The sequence below is a fragment of the Macrosteles quadrilineatus genome, unplaced genomic scaffold, assembly GCF_028750875.1.
Source record: "Macrosteles quadrilineatus isolate MER2022 unplaced genomic scaffold, UCM_ALF_1.0 Scaffold_1__1_contigs__length_201487025, whole genome shotgun sequence".
Classification (NCBI taxonomy): Eukaryota; Metazoa; Arthropoda; class Insecta; order Hemiptera; family Cicadellidae; genus Macrosteles; species Macrosteles quadrilineatus.
In genome coordinates, this window is record NW_026542594.1 from 73,953,227 (window position 1) to 73,975,556 (window position 22,330).

The 22,330-nt window shown below is 35.4% G+C and overlaps 1 protein-coding gene across 2 annotated transcripts in view; it reads left to right on the forward strand.

Annotated features, from left to right (window-relative positions):
• Positions 1 to 22,330, forward strand: part of LOC128983599 (organic cation transporter protein) — a 97,101-nt gene that overhangs the window by 54,320 nt on the left and 20,451 nt on the right. For both annotated transcript variants that reach the window (XM_054402945.1, XM_054402946.1), the window contains one exon: positions 6,055 to 6,167. In XM_054402945.1, coding sequence (XP_054258920.1) covers positions 6,055 to 6,167 — 113 coding nt within the window. The remainder of the gene's footprint in view (positions 1 to 6,054; positions 6,168 to 22,330) is intronic.

Genomic DNA, 22,330 nt, shown 5'->3' on the forward strand with positions numbered 1-22,330 from the left:
GTTCTTCTCTACCCTCTGATCAGGTAGTCTGCCTCAACATAACATGAGACAGCCTTTAGTTATAGCCATTTACCCACACAACACAAGAATATCCTTAGAATGTCCTGGGGATATCCCATTTGGGGGATATATATATATATATATCTCGCAATGTCCTCAGGATATCCTGGGGAACTCCCTGGGATATCACTATGTCCGTCCAAATCCTAATCCCTGGGATCCCACCAGGAAATTATACATAAAAACACAAAATAATAAATATTTAGTCTGAAAAACACTTTTACCAGTAAAGTGTTTTAATAATATAGCTCATAAAAACAAATTTTGGGAAAAATAGGAACAAAAATATTTTTGCCCAGACGAGTTTTGAACTGGGTACCTTTGACTTATGAAACTCTTACCTTACCTCTTGAGCTATTTGTGATTGTTGATATTAATAGTTTTCAAGCGGTTAAAGAGGAGCCGACAGCTGAAATGGTCGCAATACTTAAAAAAAATATTTAAAAACCCTAAAAAAGGGAATATGCCAGGAATGCCCCAGGGATTTTACTCTTGTGTTTTTTTTTTTCATAAACCTAACCGTTTCAAAGATAATAATGGTTAAAGTTTTGAAATTTCGGCATAAATAAGAGTTTCGATAAAGGCCAAGCAAGCATGCCAGCTGTTTTATTCAAAAACTATTGGAAATTTCAAACATTATATTTATATATATTTATACATTAGCGTGTTTTTTTTACCAGTTTTGTTTCGGGAGGGAGTTAGTTTTCAATTCCGTATCAGTGGAAATACTGGTTAATACATTTCACTTTCTTTAAAACTGCTTCTTGAGTTTGTTTTCTTTGAGCCAACCGCTTGCGGCTCTCGGCTCCACTAGGTTTTTTTACTGTTTCTAGGCCTACTTACTTGTATCAACACTTCTCTATTTATTTATTACTGGTTCACTAACTGCAGTGTGAGTGTTAACACTGACTAGTGACTGTCACAGTTTAGGTTGTGTTGTGACTGATTTGACGACTGTGCAACAGGCACAAAACGAACACAACCTACTGACTACTGAGGGAGGAGTACTGTACTGGACTGGCGCTGCGCGGTAGTTTGTAGTGTTGGTAGTTGTGGCTTGTGGGGATGGGGTTGGGACTGGGAGGGATAGGAGGTGCACGTCAACCGTAGGCCTGTAGACTACAGCTGGCCTACGTGCTATTCCCGTAATTTGCTGACGTCACCCAAATTGCAAACAAAAAACCAGCTGATGTATTGCCATATAAGTATATATTTGTTTTGATTTGATTGTTATTGTTTTTATAATTTTTCTCAATGGTAAAATGGTGTTTGCAATCTGAGTGACGTCAGCATAATATGACGGGAATAGCACACCTATATATTTTCCTTCCACCATGCAGGCCTCCCTGCCTCTGATAGTATAGTGAGTGCGCCCGGTTCACACTGCTGCCTGCCTTTCCCTGACTACACGAGGTATAACCTAAAGGTCGAGTATTTTCAATTTTGTTGTATTTATTTACTTTTGCAATAAGGGAAAATCACTTTGGTGATTGCAAATTAACGTTGTCACATTAACTGGATGCTGTGGCAACGTAATTCCGAGTTTTTATTTCATTTGTATTTTATGTTATTATGGTGGAATAAATCATTATTTCATTACTTAACTACAAGTTGAAATCGCCCTTTTTATTTTTGAAATCCCGGCTGATACAACCCTATTTTTCCTCGTAACTCGTAACTCTCGATGTGCGAATCACATTTAATTCCGCGAGGTGGTGCGATATGCTGGATTCTCTGGAGAACACCTTCCACGTTCCGGCATACCTCATGCGTATCATAGAGGATTATCTCCGGTTCCGCCTCCTCATGTATGAAACTACAGAGGGCCCACGGACGATGAGTGTCACTTCCGGTGCTGCCCAAGGTTCCATACTCGGCCCAGACCTCTGGAATGTCATGTATGACAGCCTCCTGAGGTCTGAAATGCCTGAGGAAACTGCTTTGGTTGGGTACGCAGACGACGTTGCAGTTTTGATAGCTGCACGTAGCGTTGAGCTGGCTCAGCTAAAGCTGAACCGAGTTATGCGTACCATAAACGCATGGATGACAGACCACGGTCTCTCGCTTGCTTTGAGCAAAACTGAGATCGTGATATTAGAGTGAAAATTTAAAAACGTACGTTTTCATGTCCCTGGCCTTTTACTTCGTAGATACTGGTTTTTAGTTTATTATTATGTGTTTTAATATTTTTGGGACGGGGGCAACATGTTACACACATTTATTTGGTTTTAAATAGGTTCTAGGTATTTTTTTCGTATTTTTAAAGTCTCGAAATTCACGACCATGACGTACCCTAGGGTACATTTTCCAACTTTCACACTGTTTTTAGACTAATTATTCATGCCAAAATATACAGGGTGTCCATAAAAAACGTTTCAGGACTTTGGGAAATGAATCCCCATACTAAAAGGAAGAAAAAAGTTTATGGGAAGGTATGTCCGAAAATGCATATTAACCCAGATATCCGCCATTTTGTTTTTTATACAAAAATATTTTTATCTGTGAAATTTTTTATTTGACGATTATGAAATTTGGTATACATGTTAACATACACAAGACCTATAATAGAAAAAATAATAAAGTTGTTCCGATTGTAAATTTCAAAATGGCGGCCGTTTTAATTTTTCTAACTTAAATAACTCAAAAACGGCTAATTCTACAAAAAATGCCAAGAATACTTTTTTTTAGCATTTTTAATTTCCTATCAAACGATACCAAGATCAAACAGATCGGACAAATGATAACTAAAATATAACGTTTTTTGTGTAAAAATAAGGCAAAAATTAAGGGTTCCCCGACTAACTTTGCCTTATTTTTACACAAAAAACGTTATATTTCAGTTATCATTTGTCCGATCTTTTTGATCTTGGTATCGTTTGATAGGGAATTAAAAATGCTAAAAAAAAGTATTCTTGGCATTTTTTCGTAGAATTAGCCGTTTTTGAGTTATTTAAGTTAGAAAAATTAAAACGGCCGCCATTTTGAAATTTACAATCGGAACAACTTTATTATTTTTTATATTTTAGGTCTTGTGTATGTTAACATGTATACCAAATTTCATAATGGTCGAATAAAAAATTTCACAGATAAAAATATTTTTGTATAAAAAACAAAATGGCGGATATCTGGGTTAATATGCATTTTCGGACATACCTTCCCATAAACTTTTTTCTTCCTTTTAGTATGGGGATTCATTTCCCAAAGTCCTGAAACGTTTTTTATGGACACCCTGTATAAAGCCATATTTTTATGTCATCAATGGTTATTAAACTTACAAAAAAGGAGCATATTATAATTTTATTGTCATTACAAACTGACTACCATGACAAAATAAGTCTGTCCCTCGATTTGGCGTCACGACCATTTTGGAAAAATTTTCAACTTTGGTGCACGACAGTGGCAAGCCTGGCGTCGATGGATTCAGTTGGTTTTAGAGACTAGTTTGGGGTGTACGTCAGGATTGTAGTGCCGGTCGTTTCGAATTGAAAGGAGGAATTACAAGATTAATAAAGGAAAGATTGTGTTTTTTGTAATTTTGGTGTGTCCATGTCCGTACGTAGTCATTCGATGAAGTAGACATGGTGTTAATTTTTGTTTATAAGATATTTCAATTGCTAGATTAACGTAGAAGTCCACTTTGTATCCTCGAACATGAGGTGCAAGGCTACCGCCAGAACAGAGCCAAATAACACGTAATTTCACGACCAAAGTTTCACGACCATCGCGGGTTTTTTCACGACCAATCCACCTTTATGGATTATAGTGTGTTTGGTCGTGACAATAACTTTAATATAATTGTAAATTGAACAGTTTAGTTCAATTGAAACACATATTTTTATTATAACTAACAGGATAATTGAAGGATTGTTTAGAAAGATTTAGATTATTCCAGAAAATTCACGACCGTACCGCTTGTCCCTGACCATCACGTTTATGATTTCTATCATAAAAATTTCAAAAATTAAAATATCGTCATATTTCAATGTTTTATACTCAAAAGAAGCACAACTCTATACAAACATAACGATTTTTCGGGTCTCAGGTAAGTTTCTTCAGAGTTATACAAACTTAAAAAGATTTTATTGGCTTTTTTTCAATTTTTTGAGTTTTTTTATTTTTTCTAGAAAGACCAAATATACCAAAAGCTCAGTGACCTTTTTATTGTATAATGGTCATAAAAGTAAATTAGTTTATAGCAAAACATAGTTATAAAAATAATATTAACTATTTTTAATATTCATTTAAACGTCCGTTATGGTCGTGACAGGATTTTGTGTTTTTCAACTAAAGATGCTCTTTTAAAAAGAAACTACCAAAGATATTGCGTTACCATGGACATTTTATGAAACTTCAAATGTTAATGAAATAAAAAAATAATAAAAGTTTTGAAAAAAGGGGAAAAGAATTTGCTAAGTGCTTTTCCTAAAAACGTACGTTTTTAAATTTTCACTCATTAACAAAAAAACTGATTGACACCATCGTGCCGTTGAGGGTAGGGGCCGTCGAAGTTCAGACCTTTCGTTCTGCCAAGTACCTTGGGGTTATGGTGGACAGCAAGCTTAGCTGGCGGGATCAGATTTTCCGTACGGCGGACAGGGCCGCTAGGGTGGTCTCCTCTCTTAGCCGGTTGATGACCAATATCGGAGGTCCTCGGTCCAGCCGTAGAAGGCTGTTAATGTCTTCTGTCCAGTCCGTACTCTTGTACGGTGCTGAGGTGTGGGCAGACGCTCTCAATAAGGAGGTATATAGGATGCGGCTCGCCCGAGTGCAGCGTCAGGCAGCACTAAGAGTTGCATCCGCCTACCGAACATTGTCCGAACCCGCTGTCCTGGTGGTTGCTGGAGTCATCCCCGTCAAACTTTTGGCGGCGGAGAGAAAGGCAATTTATCAGCGCCGTGGGGAGGACCAGGCACGAACAGAGGAACCCACCCGCACCTACCAGCTGTGGCAGGAGAGCTGGGAACAGGAGACTCTTGGACGCTGGACCAGGCGACTGATACATCAAGTCCAACCTTGGGTTAATCGGCGGTGCGGAGAGGTGGACTTCTACCTCACCCAATTTCTGACGGGTCACGCCTTTTTCTGGTCGTACCTGTTCAGGATGGGCAAAGCCATATACTGCCCAGGCATTCCCGATGACGTGGAACATACCTTTTTCCACTACCAGCGTTGGGAAGGGCCCCGCCTGGAGGCTCAACAGTTAGTAGGACTGCTGTCAGTGGACACGGTTATACCGAAGATGACGGAGGGTGAGAACAATTGGACCTGTGTGTCACATTACATCCAGAGTATTCTCCACGCCAAGAAGCTCGACCTTGACCGGGATGCGGTGTAGGTCATAAAGTATCTAAATGCCAAAAACAGTGAGAGCCCTGAGGGCTTAGGTCACATGTTGGCCTGACTTGAAGTAATGTGACAAACAATTCCAGGTCTGTGTCCAACAGAGTAGAGGGGTTTTTTTAGTGAGTAGTCTGTGATAGTTTCACGAGTCTCACACTACAGGCTGGCTACCTGTGTGCGTAAAAGCATTTTCCCTCCTCTCCCTTAAAAAAAACAAAAAAAAACCTATTTTTCCTAGTGCGGGCGGTGGTTCACCACCGGCGCCCCTGTTCATATGCCCAGTCTGCCTGTTTATAAAAGTGGGCCTGCGTGGAAATATGGAATCATGTTTGTGGTACTCTGCAGGAGTCTCAACAAATTCACAGTTCTTTTAACCTCGATAAACTGCTTAAGGACTGCTGACACTATCCTGAAATACTGGATGTAGGTACTCAAGCTAAAGCTATTCTCTGCATCTTTCCTCTGAGATTTTAAATAGTCTTATGAACTTTTCCGTAATACTACCAAAATTTGGGTTGTTAATGTCTGCAAGTTTGCTGCGGCGGGGGTATTTTAATGTGTTAGTAGTATAGCTCTATAAGATAAAGTTAGTTATTCACCTAAACAACAGTGCCTTTAACTAAATATGCGCTCAAAGTTGTTATTTTATTTCAGAAAAGCTGTCTTGCTGCACAAATAGAAGAGGAGAGTGGGGGGAAATACTCTGTTTTAGATTTGTTCAGAAGCCCTCGTCTGAGAAACATGACTGTTCTGCTCATTCTTATTTGGTTTGTACAATTTTCACTTCTGCAATGAGTATATCCTATGTTAATTTGGTTATAACCCAGTAACCTTTTTATTAAAAGTAGGGTCTACCTTGCATAAAATGGGGTAGTAGGTTTCTTTTTTTATGTTTTTTGTGATGTTCTGAGATGCTAAATCCAATTTTTTGACCTTCCGGATCACCGCCAGAATAAATAAATAAATAAAAATGCCTTTATTTCTGAGCGTCTCTCAGTACAAATATAACTGTTTTACAGAGTAACTCAGGTAAAATACTAACTATAAATACAATACTATTATAATAAAAAATCAGCAGAATTTAGCACTTTTTTTACATTTTTGTCCGATTTTGACCCTGAAATATAACTTGTTCATTAAAAACAACTATTATCATTTTAAAAGTATATCAAATTACCTAAAATCGAAGACCAAAATCATTGTTACAGACCTAATAGTTTTTAAGATATGGCTCAGAAAATAAAGACTAAAATTGCAAAATTTTGAGTTTTTTAAAGTTTGGTCAATTTTTATCCTGAAGAATCACTTTTTCATTGAGACATAATTTTAAAAGTACATTCAATAACTTACAATTCAAGACCAAAATTGTCATTATACCCCTAACATTTTTTGATGTAGGTATGGCTCTTTGAAGTTCATCAAATCCAAATCTTCCATCAATGTTATACTAGACGGCATGAAATTGTGAGATCCAAAGTTTAAAAAGCACTGTAACTGACGCCGTGCTCACCCGATGGACACTAGGAATGCAGAATATGTGCTGAGGTTGAGGAGTAGGCCTACTGCAATGTTAAGATGCATACAACTGAGCAGCGTGTAGAAATGAGACCCTCACAAATCAATCGTGATGAAGCGGATACGGAGAAGCTGTGTGACTGGTTATATTGTCACCCTCCATTCCCTAATACTGATTTTGTCATGTCATTAAACAGTGGAACTGTTGGAGGGGAAGGGGTCAACTGTCATATGACTAGAGATATTGGGATGTTGAGAGCAATCAAGGAGAAAGTAGCATTTTTTTAAATTAGCATGTCACACCTAACGAAGTAGCTGATGCAGGAGAGCTTATTCTTATTGCGCTGTATGGTGGAAGTAGCTTAAAAAGCCTGAATGACCTGTGCTATCAGCTCTTTGCAAAGGCTACAACCAAGATAAACTTTATCTTTAATATGTGGCTATGCATGTAGCTCTAGAAAAGCAGGTTTGAGTTGCTCTATGGTATGTGGCCAATGACCTACTAGATTACGATGTAGTAGATGGCATCCTTGTAAACACTGACAGCCTTCCTGATAACAAAAATGGTTTGGCTGAAAAAATACCGGAGAATGGAATATGGATTCGGATGCTGAAGAGTATCTTCAACATAAACCTTCCAAGAATTCCAAGAAAAGTTATTAAAACCTGTTTTAACCGTTTCCTTTCCATTCTTTATAGTAATTCCTCTTGATAGTATGAACATTTTAATTACTGTACGTTAGATATCTTTCCATTTTAACAATTTTATTTTTGAATAAAACTTACAATCGTTTGTTGAAATGAAATAATTTTGTTTATATTCTTTATATAGTTCTTTTAAAGATTTGGCTAAATTGAATAGCTTGAAACTCGAAATACAATTAAGCATTGATGGAAGATTTTATGAAAATTGAAGAGCCCTATTTTTAACACTGTTTTTTTAGGCCTATAATCCCCATTTTGGTCTGAAATTGTATTGGTAAATTTAATGTCGTTTTTAAATAATTATGGTTGTTTTAATGAAAAATGATGAGATAGTGATGCTCTAAGGTAAAAGTTTTCCAACCTTGAAAACAGTTCAAAATTTGGCAATTTTAACCATTATTTGCTTAGCCATATCTTGGAAGCTATTAGGCCGGTAATAACGAGTTTGGTATTGAATTTTAGGTGATTCAGGGGTGCCCACAGGGGGGTTTGATGTCGCAAAATGCGACATCAGAAATTTATTTGGGGGGGATTTTATGGTTTTGGGGGGGATTCAAGCCAGTGGTTGGTTAAAAGCACATAAAAGAATAATCAGAAAATTTTTACGACCTCCTTAATTTATTACTGGGGTAATTATGCAATCAAAATCTCGTTTGACATTTTATCTTGATTAATGAATCATTTTATAATTGCTATAAAATATATAGATACTTTTATGTGGATTTCCACTTTCTGACTCTTATGTTTGACAGTGAGAACAACTCCATGCCAACTGCTGTCAAAGGATTATGGTTGGCTTATAAAATTGTACCTATCTGCAATTTGAGTTTCTTTCATTATGAACTCACTAGTGGCTTGTAGGGACATAAGTCCCTAAAAAAGCTCAAATGTAAAACAACTTTTTGCAATACCGGTATTTAAACAAACTCAGAATAACAATATCTATGTGTCAGAATAGGCATCCCTACACCATATCTTTTGTGTAAAAACCAGTTTGTTGTTCTTCTTTGTTTGCTTTTGTTGATGTCATTTTCAATAAATAATTTGAATCACTCCAGTGGTTTAACATGAAAAGGCAGCAAACATATCATTGTTTGTGAATAAATACTGGTTTACTAAGGTAGCTTTGGTCTTGTGGTTAATGAGGATAAATAAAAGCTTCCCTGTTTGGAATTTTAAAAATTCATTGGAGGTTCGCCTTCAGATGAATTGAAGACGCCTGCAATTTCATCTGCAGTAGGCTTATTATACCTACGACGATCCATATTTATCCTGTCTACAAACTTAAGTTCTAATTCACTGTCACCTTGTACAACCATTTCTTCCGAAGCTCTTTTGTAAATTTGTGCAAATGGATTTTCTAATAGAATTTCAGCTAGTTTTGACAATATTTCAGGTTTTAAGTCACTATTTTCTAGACGCCTTTGACGAATTTCTGTTGCTGTTGATGTGTCAATAATGTACAATTGGCCATACACGGGGTCTTCATCATGTCGAGGCAGCAAATCAGAGATTGAACGATAAATCTGTCCTTGAATTTTGAAACAGTATGGTCCTTTTCCTGGAATATCTTTCTTACTGGCTGAAAAATAAGCAAAAGCCATCGCACTGTTGCATTGTCGAATGAATTTATACAGTTGTGGGCTCTCTTCAAACAAACTTTTAAGTTCTACATTAGTTTTTGACTGAGGAAGGTTAATAAGTCCGTTATGGCAACATGTAATAAAATGATTATTCGTTAGTTCTTCTCTAAAACGAAGAGCACACATTGAATGCACTCTTGGTCCAATAATCCTGCATCACGGATCTTTACATTTCTCTCGTCTACCATGGGTCTCCTAAAAAGGGGTTGTAACATATCTTGATTAAGTTCGTCATTATCTACTCTTGCTCTCCTACGCGCACTGTCATTCCTATGAACAGTTCCCCGCCTTTGTGGTATTCCCCTGGCGTTCATATTAATTACAGTACTTATAATAAAAATAATATATATCCAGCAGCCTACATACCAAAACATCTTGAATCCCTGGTGATTTTATAAAAGTATGATCGAATATGATTACTCTACGTTGTATATTCACTGCACTAAAACAATTTACTTACGAAGGAATGCAAATACACCATTTTAGAACCAATAACATTTATAGGTTATTTTTGTTGTATATATTTACACAACCTTAACCTTAAAATGTGTAGAAATATAAAGAAAACAACATCATTTAAAATAAACTTGAACATATGATTTAAAAATAAAAACAAAACAGAAGTTAGATTTAATTTCGACTCTTTGATTATTTATACAGAATATTTATTCTATGTCGTTTATTCCTTTAACACGACAATAACGTAAAAGCATGAAAAAATGAAACTTGAGAATATGATTTAAATATAAACAAAGAATGCAGACGTTTTCCCGACTAATCTTCAATATTTCAGTTTTATTTTAGTATACATTTCATAGTTGACTGGCTAAAAGTAAACCAAATGCGTGTATTGATCACTGTTTTCAAATCTGTGGCACAGCTGTTTCAATTTCAAAAGATGTAAACAAATTAAACCCCATGTTGTTTTAATGGGAAAAGTTTTATTCTGTTGCTAATTTATGGTAAAAAAATAAGAAAAATGAATAGTTTTCCCTCAAAATTCACGTCAAGACCTTTAAAATAAGACCCCTCCCATCCTTCTACGGCCATCCAGTCACTCACAATTTCTTTACAAAAATTTGACTTACGGAATTATATATAGATTCTCAAATAGTCTCATTGCCTTGAGGACCTATTGATGGTTTTTTAGGTTTGTTTATTATAATATATACTTGATTCATAAAAAACCAGTATTATGATACTGATAATCATTTTGCTATTTTTACAACATGAACAACAACATGAAAGCTTGTGATAATATTTTGGCTCTCCCAAATAATTATGCCTGGGTCATTTATTCATTGGAAGAAATTGACATACAGTACTGTGACAATTTAATTAAGGTTTTCGATAGGCTATGTGTTTACGTTAACTTCAAGAATTGAAACACATGATTCTGGATTAATTAAATTGTATTTGTTATTGTCTTTTCTTGAAAGAGCTTCAAACAAATTTTACTAGTATTAGAATAGATATATAATTATTTTCTATGCCACACTACACTATTTTGACGAAGTTCACATGCAAGGATTTAGTCCAGAAAACAGCTGTTTGTTGCCAGCTCGGGTTTCAAATTTGGGGTTTCATACAGTAGGCCTACTACTGTACTGTAATGAGTTTTTCCGGACACCAATCAGCTGATTATACTGTATTTGGGTGGCAATGAGTGGTTATAACAAAAACATAACCTCTCTTAGAGGTTATGACTAGTGATTTTTAGTCCTATAGTTGGCGGTGGGGCACACGGAAGATTTCTCAGGTGCCGTTTGACGTCACTAACTGCTGACGTCACTAACTGCTGACGTCACTAACTGCTGCGTCTGAAGAAACAGACAATTTTATAATTTTCTATTATTAAATTAAACTGTCATAACCTAACCAAACTAACCAAACGTGCTGATAATGGAAAAATCGAATAAAGGTTTACTAATCTAAAAAATAGTTTTGTTCATAAAATAAAATTATAATTGCCTAAGATTCTATTTTATAATTTTTTAATTATAAAATTAAACTGTCATAACCTAACCAAACCAACCAAACTTGCTGATATGAAAAAAATGTTGATAAAAAGTTAGTGCCGCCGGCGGGATTCGAACTTGGAACATTCGGAATATCAGCCCGCAACGCTATCCACTGCACCACCGAGGCCGATGGCTCTTACCGCATCGTTGCGGTATTGGTGTTCCCTCAAAGTGACGTCAGCAGTTAGTGACGTCAAACGGCACCTGAGAAATCTTCCGTGTGCCGTTTCGCTATAGTTGGTGGTAATATATAGGGATTTGAACGGATTTAGTAGTATGGCGTAAACTATCGTACGTCACTCGTCCAAAATGTGTTGGCCGGACTCCTATAAAAAAACCACTTCTCGACTTCGTCATACTATTTTACCACACTATGATGTTTTAAACTGTTTTACATATAGGTACATTAATTGGTAGCTGAAAGTTACGTTTTGCAGGCCATGCCAGCTGTCATCGTCATTCGGGGATCGAGCAGGTTTTTACATCCCTAGGGCCGCAAAATCAGCTGCCCGCTTACTTTCTTAAAACATGAATGCATATTAAATACACAATCAGTATCCATAGCATTGCAATAGAGTTGTTTTATTGTCACCGCTGCCTAGCAACTATTTATTATTATTTTTGCTGATTCCTCAAATAATTTATCCACATGACCTTAAAGTTGTAGTTGTGTTGACTATATCAGTGTGCAGTGCATTATCAATTGAGGTGAATTAGTGGTAATAGGGTATAGTGTGGTGAATAATAGCGTTCGTACCACAGACTGAAATGGTTTTGCAGTTCTCGATCGTTTTAAGTCCTCGACTTCATATCGAACTTAAAAACTATCTCGAAACAGCAAAACCTCATTTTTGGCACTAGGCACGAAATATACTATTAAGTTTAGGCCTAAAATATTTTTGAGACTGAAAATTTTACACTTATTTAAAAAGGACCAAACTCAGAAGTGGATTAAAGGGCAATTTAGAAAATATCTAAAACTTTTTGACATAACTTTAAGTACTTTCTCCCTACAATTTAATATGGTAAAAGAATTGTTTATGTAAAAACCCTGATCCCGAAAAAAGTTGTTTTCGAAGTGATGTGTTTGTCTGTCTGTATGTGTGTATATGTGTATGTATAGTACAGAGCTACAGACCACGCCTGTGGTCCGAGCCTTTTTTTGATGAAATTTGGTATTTTAGGTACCAATCCATGGTCTCTCCAGATGTTTTTTTTTTTTTTCATTTTGGATTGTTAATAGTGATATTCCATAAAACCCTATAAAATAATGGATGAATAAAATTTTCTCAGCATTGCCCCGAACGATTTTGATTAAAAATGACATGTTATACTTTTTGACTATGACAAAAATTGTATAAACCCTCTATGCCGTAAAAATTATGGTTCAAAAGTTATTGCAACTTTTGTGATTTTCCCTTTTAAAACCTATTAATTCATGGAAAATCGGATAAAAAAAACTACATGGCCAATTTTGATTCAAATTGTGTGCATGTTAAAAATCCAACTCATTTAAATTAAAACTAAACTAACAAATTGTTTGCTACTAGAGTTTTAAAGCAAAATTGTCCATTTAAATTGGGTTAAAAGTTTGATTCAAACGCTTAAATTCCCATAAAATTAAAGAAGTGTCGGGGGCACCCCTTCCCTCCCCGCATTATAAACATAACTATGTGTTAGCCCCCAGACCTTCCGGCATGGGTTAAACAACGAATTTGGGGGGGGGGGATTCTGCGACGTGAGCTTTGGGGGGGATGGGCACCCCTGAGGTGATTTAATCTACTTTTAAAATGATAATAGTTGTTTTTTATGTAAAAGTTATGCTTCATGGTAAATCTGACAAACGTAAAAAAAGTGTCAAATTCCGCCGATATTTAAGCTTTTTGGCAGTGATCCAGAAGGTCACCGAGGTAAAAAATTTGGATTAAGCATCTTGGTACTATCACATACAACACAAAAAACAAAACCTACTACCCGATTGCATGCAAGGTAAAAAGCATTTGGTTACTGGATTATTATGTTTAAACATAACCAATGGCATTTTCATGATGAATACCCCTCACTCTGTTCTTATCACCATAAATTGTTAACCATTTTTTGGAATTCATTATAAATCCATATACAGGGTTAATAAAAAGTATGGAGACCCCATGTAAATTTTTTTATGACTCACACTAGAAAAACTAAACTCTGCACACCTTTATTGCATGTTATGAAGTACTTTTTTGAGCCTAATTCATTGGTACTACTACTACTCAAAAATTTGAAATGTTAAGCCCCATCGAGTGACCTCATTTTGAAGGTCGTGATAAAAGAAAACTAACAACGCAAACTAGAGGTCTCTATCTTAACACAGTAAAATATGGCAGTCAATTGATGTTACATAAAGACAATTGTAAGTTAATTCTGACTAGCGTACATGTTGCTCGAATTCGAGCAATTGCAATGTATTACAGGAGTTATTTCAAAACGAATAACAGTCATATTTACAATGAGTTTGAAAGAGTCAACTCAAAGATTACCGGTGTGTAACTCAGACCATGTTTATCTTCGTTATTGATAAACCATTCCGCATTCAGCATTCCGGCCGGTTTTCTCCTTCTCTAAATGCCTCGCTGTACAGGCAACACAGGTCATTGGTAGAGGGCCAATTGAGAATGAAAAGTCGTTTTGGGGTAGTGTTAGGGCGCATTTGTAACCTAATAGTTGAGATTGTCCAGGGTCAGGTGTTGACTGTGATGAGTTAAGCCTAATACGCGCCACTGATTTGTAGCTGCGGTCGTTATCACGATTACGCCTCCTGTCTATGTTTCGTTTTCGTCGCGTCGGAGGCATTTAAAAGAAAAAAAACAACAAATAAACAAATTATAGGTACACAAAACAACCATAAATACACAAATTTAAGATAAAACCATACTAACACGATCCGTCTTGGGGGTTATGTTTACACAAACTCAAATTGTAAACAAATGTACTCAATGCGTTACATTGAATTGAAAAACAAATAACAGCAATTAAATTATACAGCTGATCAAAATGTAAACAATTATGTTCTTCATAAGGATAACATGGGAACTTTCAAAGCCACTGGGGCAGAACCCAAGGGACTTTTTCAAAAATGTAAGGCCAGTTTGCAAATCTACGCGACCCGCTCTTTCCAATGAGACGTCAACGGATAAAATCGGTTAAGTAATGGCGGAGGAGTTCAACCGACAAAGTTTCATGTAGCGTATTAATTATATAGATTTCTAAGGATTTCAATTGACTGCCATATTTTACTGGGTTAAGATAGAGTTATATGTTACGCAGCTCTAGTTTGCGTTTTTTGTTTTATTTTATCACAACCTTCAAAATGAGGGGTCACTTTATCGGGCTTGAATTAAAATTTTTTTTAGTTTTCCCCAAAATTCCCAATTTGGGTTTGGGAACCAAGTGGGCTCAAAAATTACTACGTAACATACCATAAAGGTGTGCAGAGTTTATTTTATCTAGTTTGAGCCATTAAAATTTTTGAAGCCATTTACAGGGGGTCTCCAGACTTGGAATGCTGTAAGTTGAATTTCACTTCTGAGAATTTCAATTGACTATCATTTTTTACTGGGTTGAGATAGAGACCCCTAAATTGTGTTGTTGGGTTTCTTGTATCTGGACCTTCAAAATGAGGGGTCACTCGATGGGACTTACAATTTGAAATGTTTGAGTTTCACCCAAAATCCCCCATTTTGGGACTGTACACGAAATGGTGGTTATGCCCAAAAAGTACTTCATAACATGCCATAAGGTGTGCAGAATTTAGTTTTTTCTAGTATGGACCATTGAAAAATTGACAGGGGGTCTCCAGATTTTTTATTAACCCAGTATAAATCCTAAAGTACTCATGAATGTTTGAGAAAACTGTAAAAGGGGTTGTCCGGGGGTTCTCCCCCAGAAATTTTTGTATAAATTGAAGTGAAAATCACACATTTCTACATATACATTTCCGATTATATTTGCAAGTAAATAGTAAATATAATCATATAATCTCACTTAATTATGTACTCTAGAACGTTGTAACAGGTCAAGGCTCCCTTCACAACCTCTTGGACCAAAATCATAGCTCAATTTCAAAAGTGTGTTGCTACAAACTCAGTTGCAACCTCAGGGTTTTTAGGTTCGTGCTTGGAACTCTCTTTTATTACCAATTTCCTTGCTAATAGCCTATTTTAATTTGAAATTTTTTTTTTTATGATAATAAAGTTAGCCTTTGATTTCTTTTTTTTTACTAAATAATTTTATATAGAATTTGGATAAGGTTGTTCTAAAACAAAAGTTTTTACTTGAATCAAGAATATAAATTTTAACAGCTAGGAGGCTACTCGATCCACCTCAGAATTAGGCTAATGTTCTCAAATTGTCCAACACTTAAAATAGAATTGTCTGTAATAATAAGATGGAGATTACCAAGTTTCTTCCAAGTTTCCACATTTCTTCTTGTTTAAACTATTTGAAATAATGAGACTGTTTTGGTTTAGATTTTCACTTTTTACTAGACAATATTATAATATAAAAATCATACAAACTAGTTTTTACACTTTCATCAGGCTAGTTAATGGTAGAAGAAAAAATCCAGTTGTTACCTAACACATGTTTTTTTAGCAACAATGTCTTCTAGGTCTTCAAGGTCTTCTAGATCTTGAAGTTCACTTTTAGTCACTCAGGCCAATTAATATTATATGAAATTTAATTTGGGTAAATTACTTTTTGAGATTTGGTTTAGATATATATAATTATTTTTACTTTAGCTTGTGTTTGAAATAGGCTTAATTGACTGGTAATAGGCTATTTATATATTATTTAATTATACAAAATTTTATGAACTGTTGCAATATCCCCGCAGAAACTGAATATTACATGTAATATGAGGTTTCGATACACAGTGAACTAAATTTTGATTTGAAATGTGAACATTTAATAAAAAAAGACTTAACTATTAATGAAGAACGATGGGTAGAACATGGTTATTGAAATACAAATACTTAATCAACACAACTATTGAATCATGAACAATATAACAACAAAATTATAACAATTAATAACATTAAAGATAGGAGAAGGAAGTACTATTGTTTATGTATTGGGGACAATGGGGTAATATGACTTTCTCATCACTATTATTATAGTTCATATGAGTTATTGTTCCTTAACGTCTTTTCTCACTTCACACTTTTTAAGTTAATATTTCATTACACTGCAGAGCGTCTATTTTATGTTTTCAATTTACATATTTCTTCTGGTATTTAATTCACTTTGTGGAGTGTCTATTTTATTTACATTTAACTATTTACTTGGGTTTGAGGTCTCTCTACACACACTTTTCATTTAATTTTCTTCAATTTAAAATTTTCTTCAAATACACTGTTATTTTTCATAGACATACTATTGATTATTAAACTTGTATCTTCGGCTGAGGAGGAATATATCTTTTTAGTGCTGAAATATGGTATGGCCCAAATGTCTTCTTATCATCTAGAGTGCTTACATTATAAGTTGAATGTCCTAAAATTGTATTGATCTTGAATGCGCCTTCGTAGACTCCCTGTATTTTTACTCATATTTATAAGTTAGGATTGTAATAGTTTGTTTTCATATCATCATTAATACTATCATAATTATCTTCATAATATTTATCATCACTATTTTCATTCTCAATGCTTCGCCTTGGGCTTTGCTCAAATACAAAATTGCAATTTATACCTTCAACAGATACCTCTCCGAACTTCAAAGTAATATTATTATTATTAATCTTCAATTTAATAACTTTTTCTTTAAAATTCATTTCAAACTGCCATTTATTTAATACATCATTCCCAATTATTAAATTCCTAACTAAGTTTGGTATGAGTAAAACTTGTAGTTGAGTTTCTTCATTTTCTATCATTACAGGTAACATTATGATTTTAGTTATGCGCTTAGATCGATCTCCTGTAGCGGTTTTAATATGTGTATTTGTAATTGGCAATTCTTCAAAATGACCTATGTGGTGCTTATTTTCTAGGAACCATTTTTCCGATATACAAGTTACATTAGAGCCGGTGTCAATTAGGGCATTTATCTTCGATTTATAAATTTTAACACTAATTTCTGGAAAATCAATTTGTTTAATCTCGTGGGAATCATTGATTGATTCATCTTCTTCACTTAATAAAAATTCTCTGTCACAACAGATAACATCAGTTTCATAACAATTATTTAATTCATTATATACATTTGGCCTTATTTTTCCGAGGGGATTTTCTTGCACTGAAGAGACAATTGAGGGAATATTATTTTGAGGGGAAGTGGTGTGTAGGCCATTTTTGCTCTCAGTGCTCTTTAGTTTAAATCCGACTCATGGGGTTGGTCGGTTTTATCGATTATGGTGGTACAGACTTGTCCTTGTTCTGGGGTCATATAATTGGGTTCAGTTCGGTTTACGTTCCTAGTGGGATAATTATTTGAATTTTGTGGAAATCTGCCTTGTGGGTATGGGAACCAGTTTTGTTGGTTTGGCCGGTTATGGTATTGTTGGTTGTGGTTGTATGGTCGATTGTTTTGTTGATACTTTATGTCATATCTTGGTTGGTATGCATTTTGGTTGATGTTATTAGTGCGGTCAGGATATCTGTTTTGTGGTTGTGTGTTATAGTTAGGCCTTGGTTCATTTCGGTTTGTCACTGGTGTATTGTGTGATGGGGAATGGTTTTGTTTATTCCGGCGATTTCCGTCTTTTATATCTTCACGCTGGAGGATCGATTCAAATGCAAATATTGTGTTGGCATTCTGTACTATGCGGGCATCTTGGATTAGTTCACTGAAGTGATCGCTTAACAATGTAATAATTTCTTCATCGGTCAAAGGTGGGGACATTGATTTCAACGTTATGACTCTCTCTATAAAGTATTCTGAGCGGGTCAGTTTTCCTCCAGGACGGTACCTCTCATTTTCCAATCTATGACGAATTCCACGCTGTACTGATTGGCTCCAAAATTTCATGAGAAACATGCTCTCAAACTCATCCCATGTATTAATATTACTTTTGATAAGATAAAACCATCGTGAAGCGCTCCCTTCTAAACTCATCTCTATCGTATCGATTAGGAATTCTTTAGGGTCGGTTGTGGGACTCTGGCGAACCAAATTGCGACAGTAATATTTTTGTAGTTTGTTTAAGAACTCTTTGGGGTTGTGTGCTCGTCCAGTGAATTTAGGTACGTCTGAGTCAACATTAGTTCCGCTACCACAAGATACATAAATGTTAGGGGTGAATGTACTCTGTTTAACAGTGACTTCGTTTTGTAGAGATTCTATCTTGTTATGATGTTCACTTAGTGTTGTTTTCATGTTTTCTATTAATTCAATGTTTTGTTCAACTCTGTCTTGATTTGCTTTAATCTGTGGTTCTAGCTGTTCTTGAATCCGTTGAGTATTTTCACTTACTGTGTGTCTGAGTTGTTTATTTTGTGTTTCATATGTTTCCTGAATTTGACTTTTAACATTATTTAAATTAGTATTCATAGTCTGGCTCATCTCTTCCCTAATAATTTGATTTTGGGTATGGACTAAGCTATTTACTTCAGTTTTATGGGCATTTAGATCTGCTATCAGGTCCATTTTTAGATTATAGGAGCTTTCGGCAATTTGGGTAGTTAATTTAGATTCAATTGATTTCATTTCCTCTGATTGTTTTTGTTGATTTTCCTTCACATAGTTTAATTCCAATTGTAGTTTGTTTTGTGATTCAGTGATAGATTCAATTTTAGTATCAAGGATTTTATAGTGGGTCTTTATTTCATCTTTAATGCTGGTTTCCAACGATATCATTTTATTATCCAAAGATTGGAATAGCGTTTGAATTTGGGCCATAAAGTCGGGTTTCGGGTCGGGTAGTTGAGTGACGGTGCTTGTTGTAGCATTTTGAGAAGCTCGCTGTGATTGATCGTCATGAAACTGTGTTGTGATTGGCTGTTGTGTTTCTGTTGCCGTCGTAAGGAACGTAGGCCTATCAGCTGTCATATTCATTCCCATCATTCCTTGTTCATCGTTCACCGGGACGTTGGTTTGGTCAGTAAAATTTGTTTGCTTTGAGGTTAGGGCTACAATTTCTGATGACTCGGAACCGTGGAATGATCGCTCGTCGAAGGATTTGTTTTCTGAGTGTGTTTGTTGTGATAATGTTTCAGGGCTTCTCGCTGTTAGTGTGCATGATTCATCTTCACTAATATCGCTGGTGTTAGTGTTTGTGTGAATTTCAATGTTGTTGTCGTCTTGATTATGATCGTCACTATCCCCGCTATTTTCGACTAGTTTCCTAGAGGGTTTAGGGTTTGGGCGTAAATTGTATTGACTCGTCATCTTGGATATCTTTAACTAACAGGTGACTAATAGGCTAATTATGAAAGGGGAAACAGGTGGGAATCTTAACTTAGATACCTTTGTAATAGTACAACACTCTTATAGGCTATTCTTAGTTTAACCTAAAAATCACTATTTCAAACACATGAGCTAGGCCTACTTGTATTATTAGCAAGGTTTGGTCAATAAGAGAGCCCCACGTTGGGCGCCAATTGCAACCTCAGGGTTTTTAGGTTCGTGCTTGGAACTCTCTTTTATTACCAATTTCCTTGCTAATAGCCTATTTTAATTTGAAATTTTTTTTTTTATGATAATAAAGTTAGCCTTTGATTTCTTTTTTTTTACTAAATAATTTTATATAGAATTTGGATAAGGTTGTTCTAAAACAAAAGTTTTTACTTGAATCAAGAATATAAATTTTAACAGCTAGGAGGCTACTCGATCCACCTCAGAATTAGGCTAATGTTCTCAAATTGTCCAACACTTAAAATAGAATTGTCTGTAATAATAAGATGGAGATTACCAAGTTTCTTCCAAGTTTCCACATTTCTTCTTGTTTAAACTATTTGAAATAATGAGACTGTTTTGGTTTAGATTTTCACTTTTTACTAGACAATATTATAATATAAAAATCATACAAACTAGTTTTTACACTTTCATCAGGCTAGTTAATGGTAGAAGAAAAAATCCAGTTGTTACCTAACACATGTTTTTTTAGCAACAATGTCTTCTAGGTCTTCAAGGTCTTCTAGATCTTGAAGTTCACTTTTAGTCACTCAGGCCAATTAATATTATATGAAATTTAATTTGGGTAAATTACTTTTTGAGATTTGGTTTAGATATATATAATTATTTTTACTTTAGCTTGTGTTTGAAATAGGCTTAATTGACTGGTAATAGGCTATTTATATATTATTTAATTATACAAAATTTTATGAACTGTTGCACAGTGCTTGATTTTTGGGGGAACATGGCGGAACGGAGTCCTGGTACCTCTCTTTTGGAAAGATACGAATATTGACATAAATAGGTACTAATCACATTAAATAGGTTACAGTTCCAAACAATTTGTGAATACAAACATGTTTAAAATATCTACGTAAAACCTAAAACTACGATATAAACTTCCACTTTTTATTTTTAGACAGGTAAAAATCATAACCATAATTATTGTTAATGACAGATTTACAAATTTATTAAAAGTTTCTTTGTTAACACGTTCACTGCTGAAAACCTTTATACAGGCGCTCCTAAACTGCAGCGAGGCCCAGGCGGAGCCCCGGCACGCTAACTGAATCAGCGATCGCGATTGGCATTGAAATATCTCAGTAAGACGATTCGCAAAAGAGCAGTGGTGATTGTTCTGCGTTACCCCAAAAGTGGACGTAGTTCACTGAACACCCAAAGGTAGCAGCACTGCCTGGATCAATAACCAGAGTCAGGGGTGCCCAGAGGGGGTTACTGTGGCGCGTTTGCGCCACAGGAATTTTTGGGGGGAACTTATTTTGAGATTTTTGGGGGGATAATTTTTTGCTAGCTGTCATAATGAATGTATAATTTTGTATAAGCAGCCCGAAAAAGTGTTTCTAAGTAGTTCACTAATACCACCAACAACATTTTGCCGTTCGTAATTAAGATAGCTTCTAAGAATGGTAAAAACGGACCTTGCCAGACAATCCTTAATATACCAGTGTCAAATTTTACTTGCTACATATGTTTTGGTGGTTTTTTAACTCCACCATCGTCAGGATTTAAAAAAGATCCACTTCTGGAGGTGTCGTCAGAATACGACAAACATTTTATATTTATACAAAACACGAGACAATTACAGATAGGCCTGTCAATTTCTACATTGCCGTCGGCAGGACTGGAAGTAAGTAAAGTAAACTGAATCAGGTTCAGGTTATGACGGACCGACGTGGTCTCTGGATTGTCGTCTGCGTTTTCAACAGCTGATATTGGACTATTGTAGTGACTGAGAAGAGTATTGAAAATATAATGGGATTCATAATTAATTGAGTGTTTTCACTAAAAGATTTTGTGCTGTCAATAGTTTTATGTATATTTCAAACTCCTCAAAGTATTTAATAAATTTCCTTTTCTGCAGTAATGTAGAATGTCGAGACCATCATTTATATCCAGCATATAAATTGGTTATAATTGTCAATAATTTTGAATGGAAAAATCAATTATGAATCCCATTATATTTTCAATACTCTCCTCCGTCACTAGAATTAGTCCAATGTCAGCTTTTGATAACACAAACACCAATCCAGAGACCATGTCTTTCCGTCATTACCTGATTCAGTTTACTTCCAGTCCTGCCCGCGGCAATATATACACGCGTGAATTGATAGGCCTATCTGTTATCGTTTCGTGTTTTTTGTACAAACGGATTGCCTGACAAGATGCGTTTCTACCATTATTAGTCATAAAAGGCAACCCTGGGGCTATCAAAATGAATTATAAGATTACTTCGTCACAAAAACCTTTTGTAGGCCTACTGGTGGCAATTAAGAGATATTGTGGGTATTTTGCCCGGCGATTTTTTTAGAAGGCAGCCTGGGAGTGGCGAACAACAAGTCTGTCTTATTTCGTGACTCTACCTGTAATTGTGAAACAATATACTTTTTGCCAAAGTATTATCAATGCACTTAAAGCTGTTTGAATTCTTAA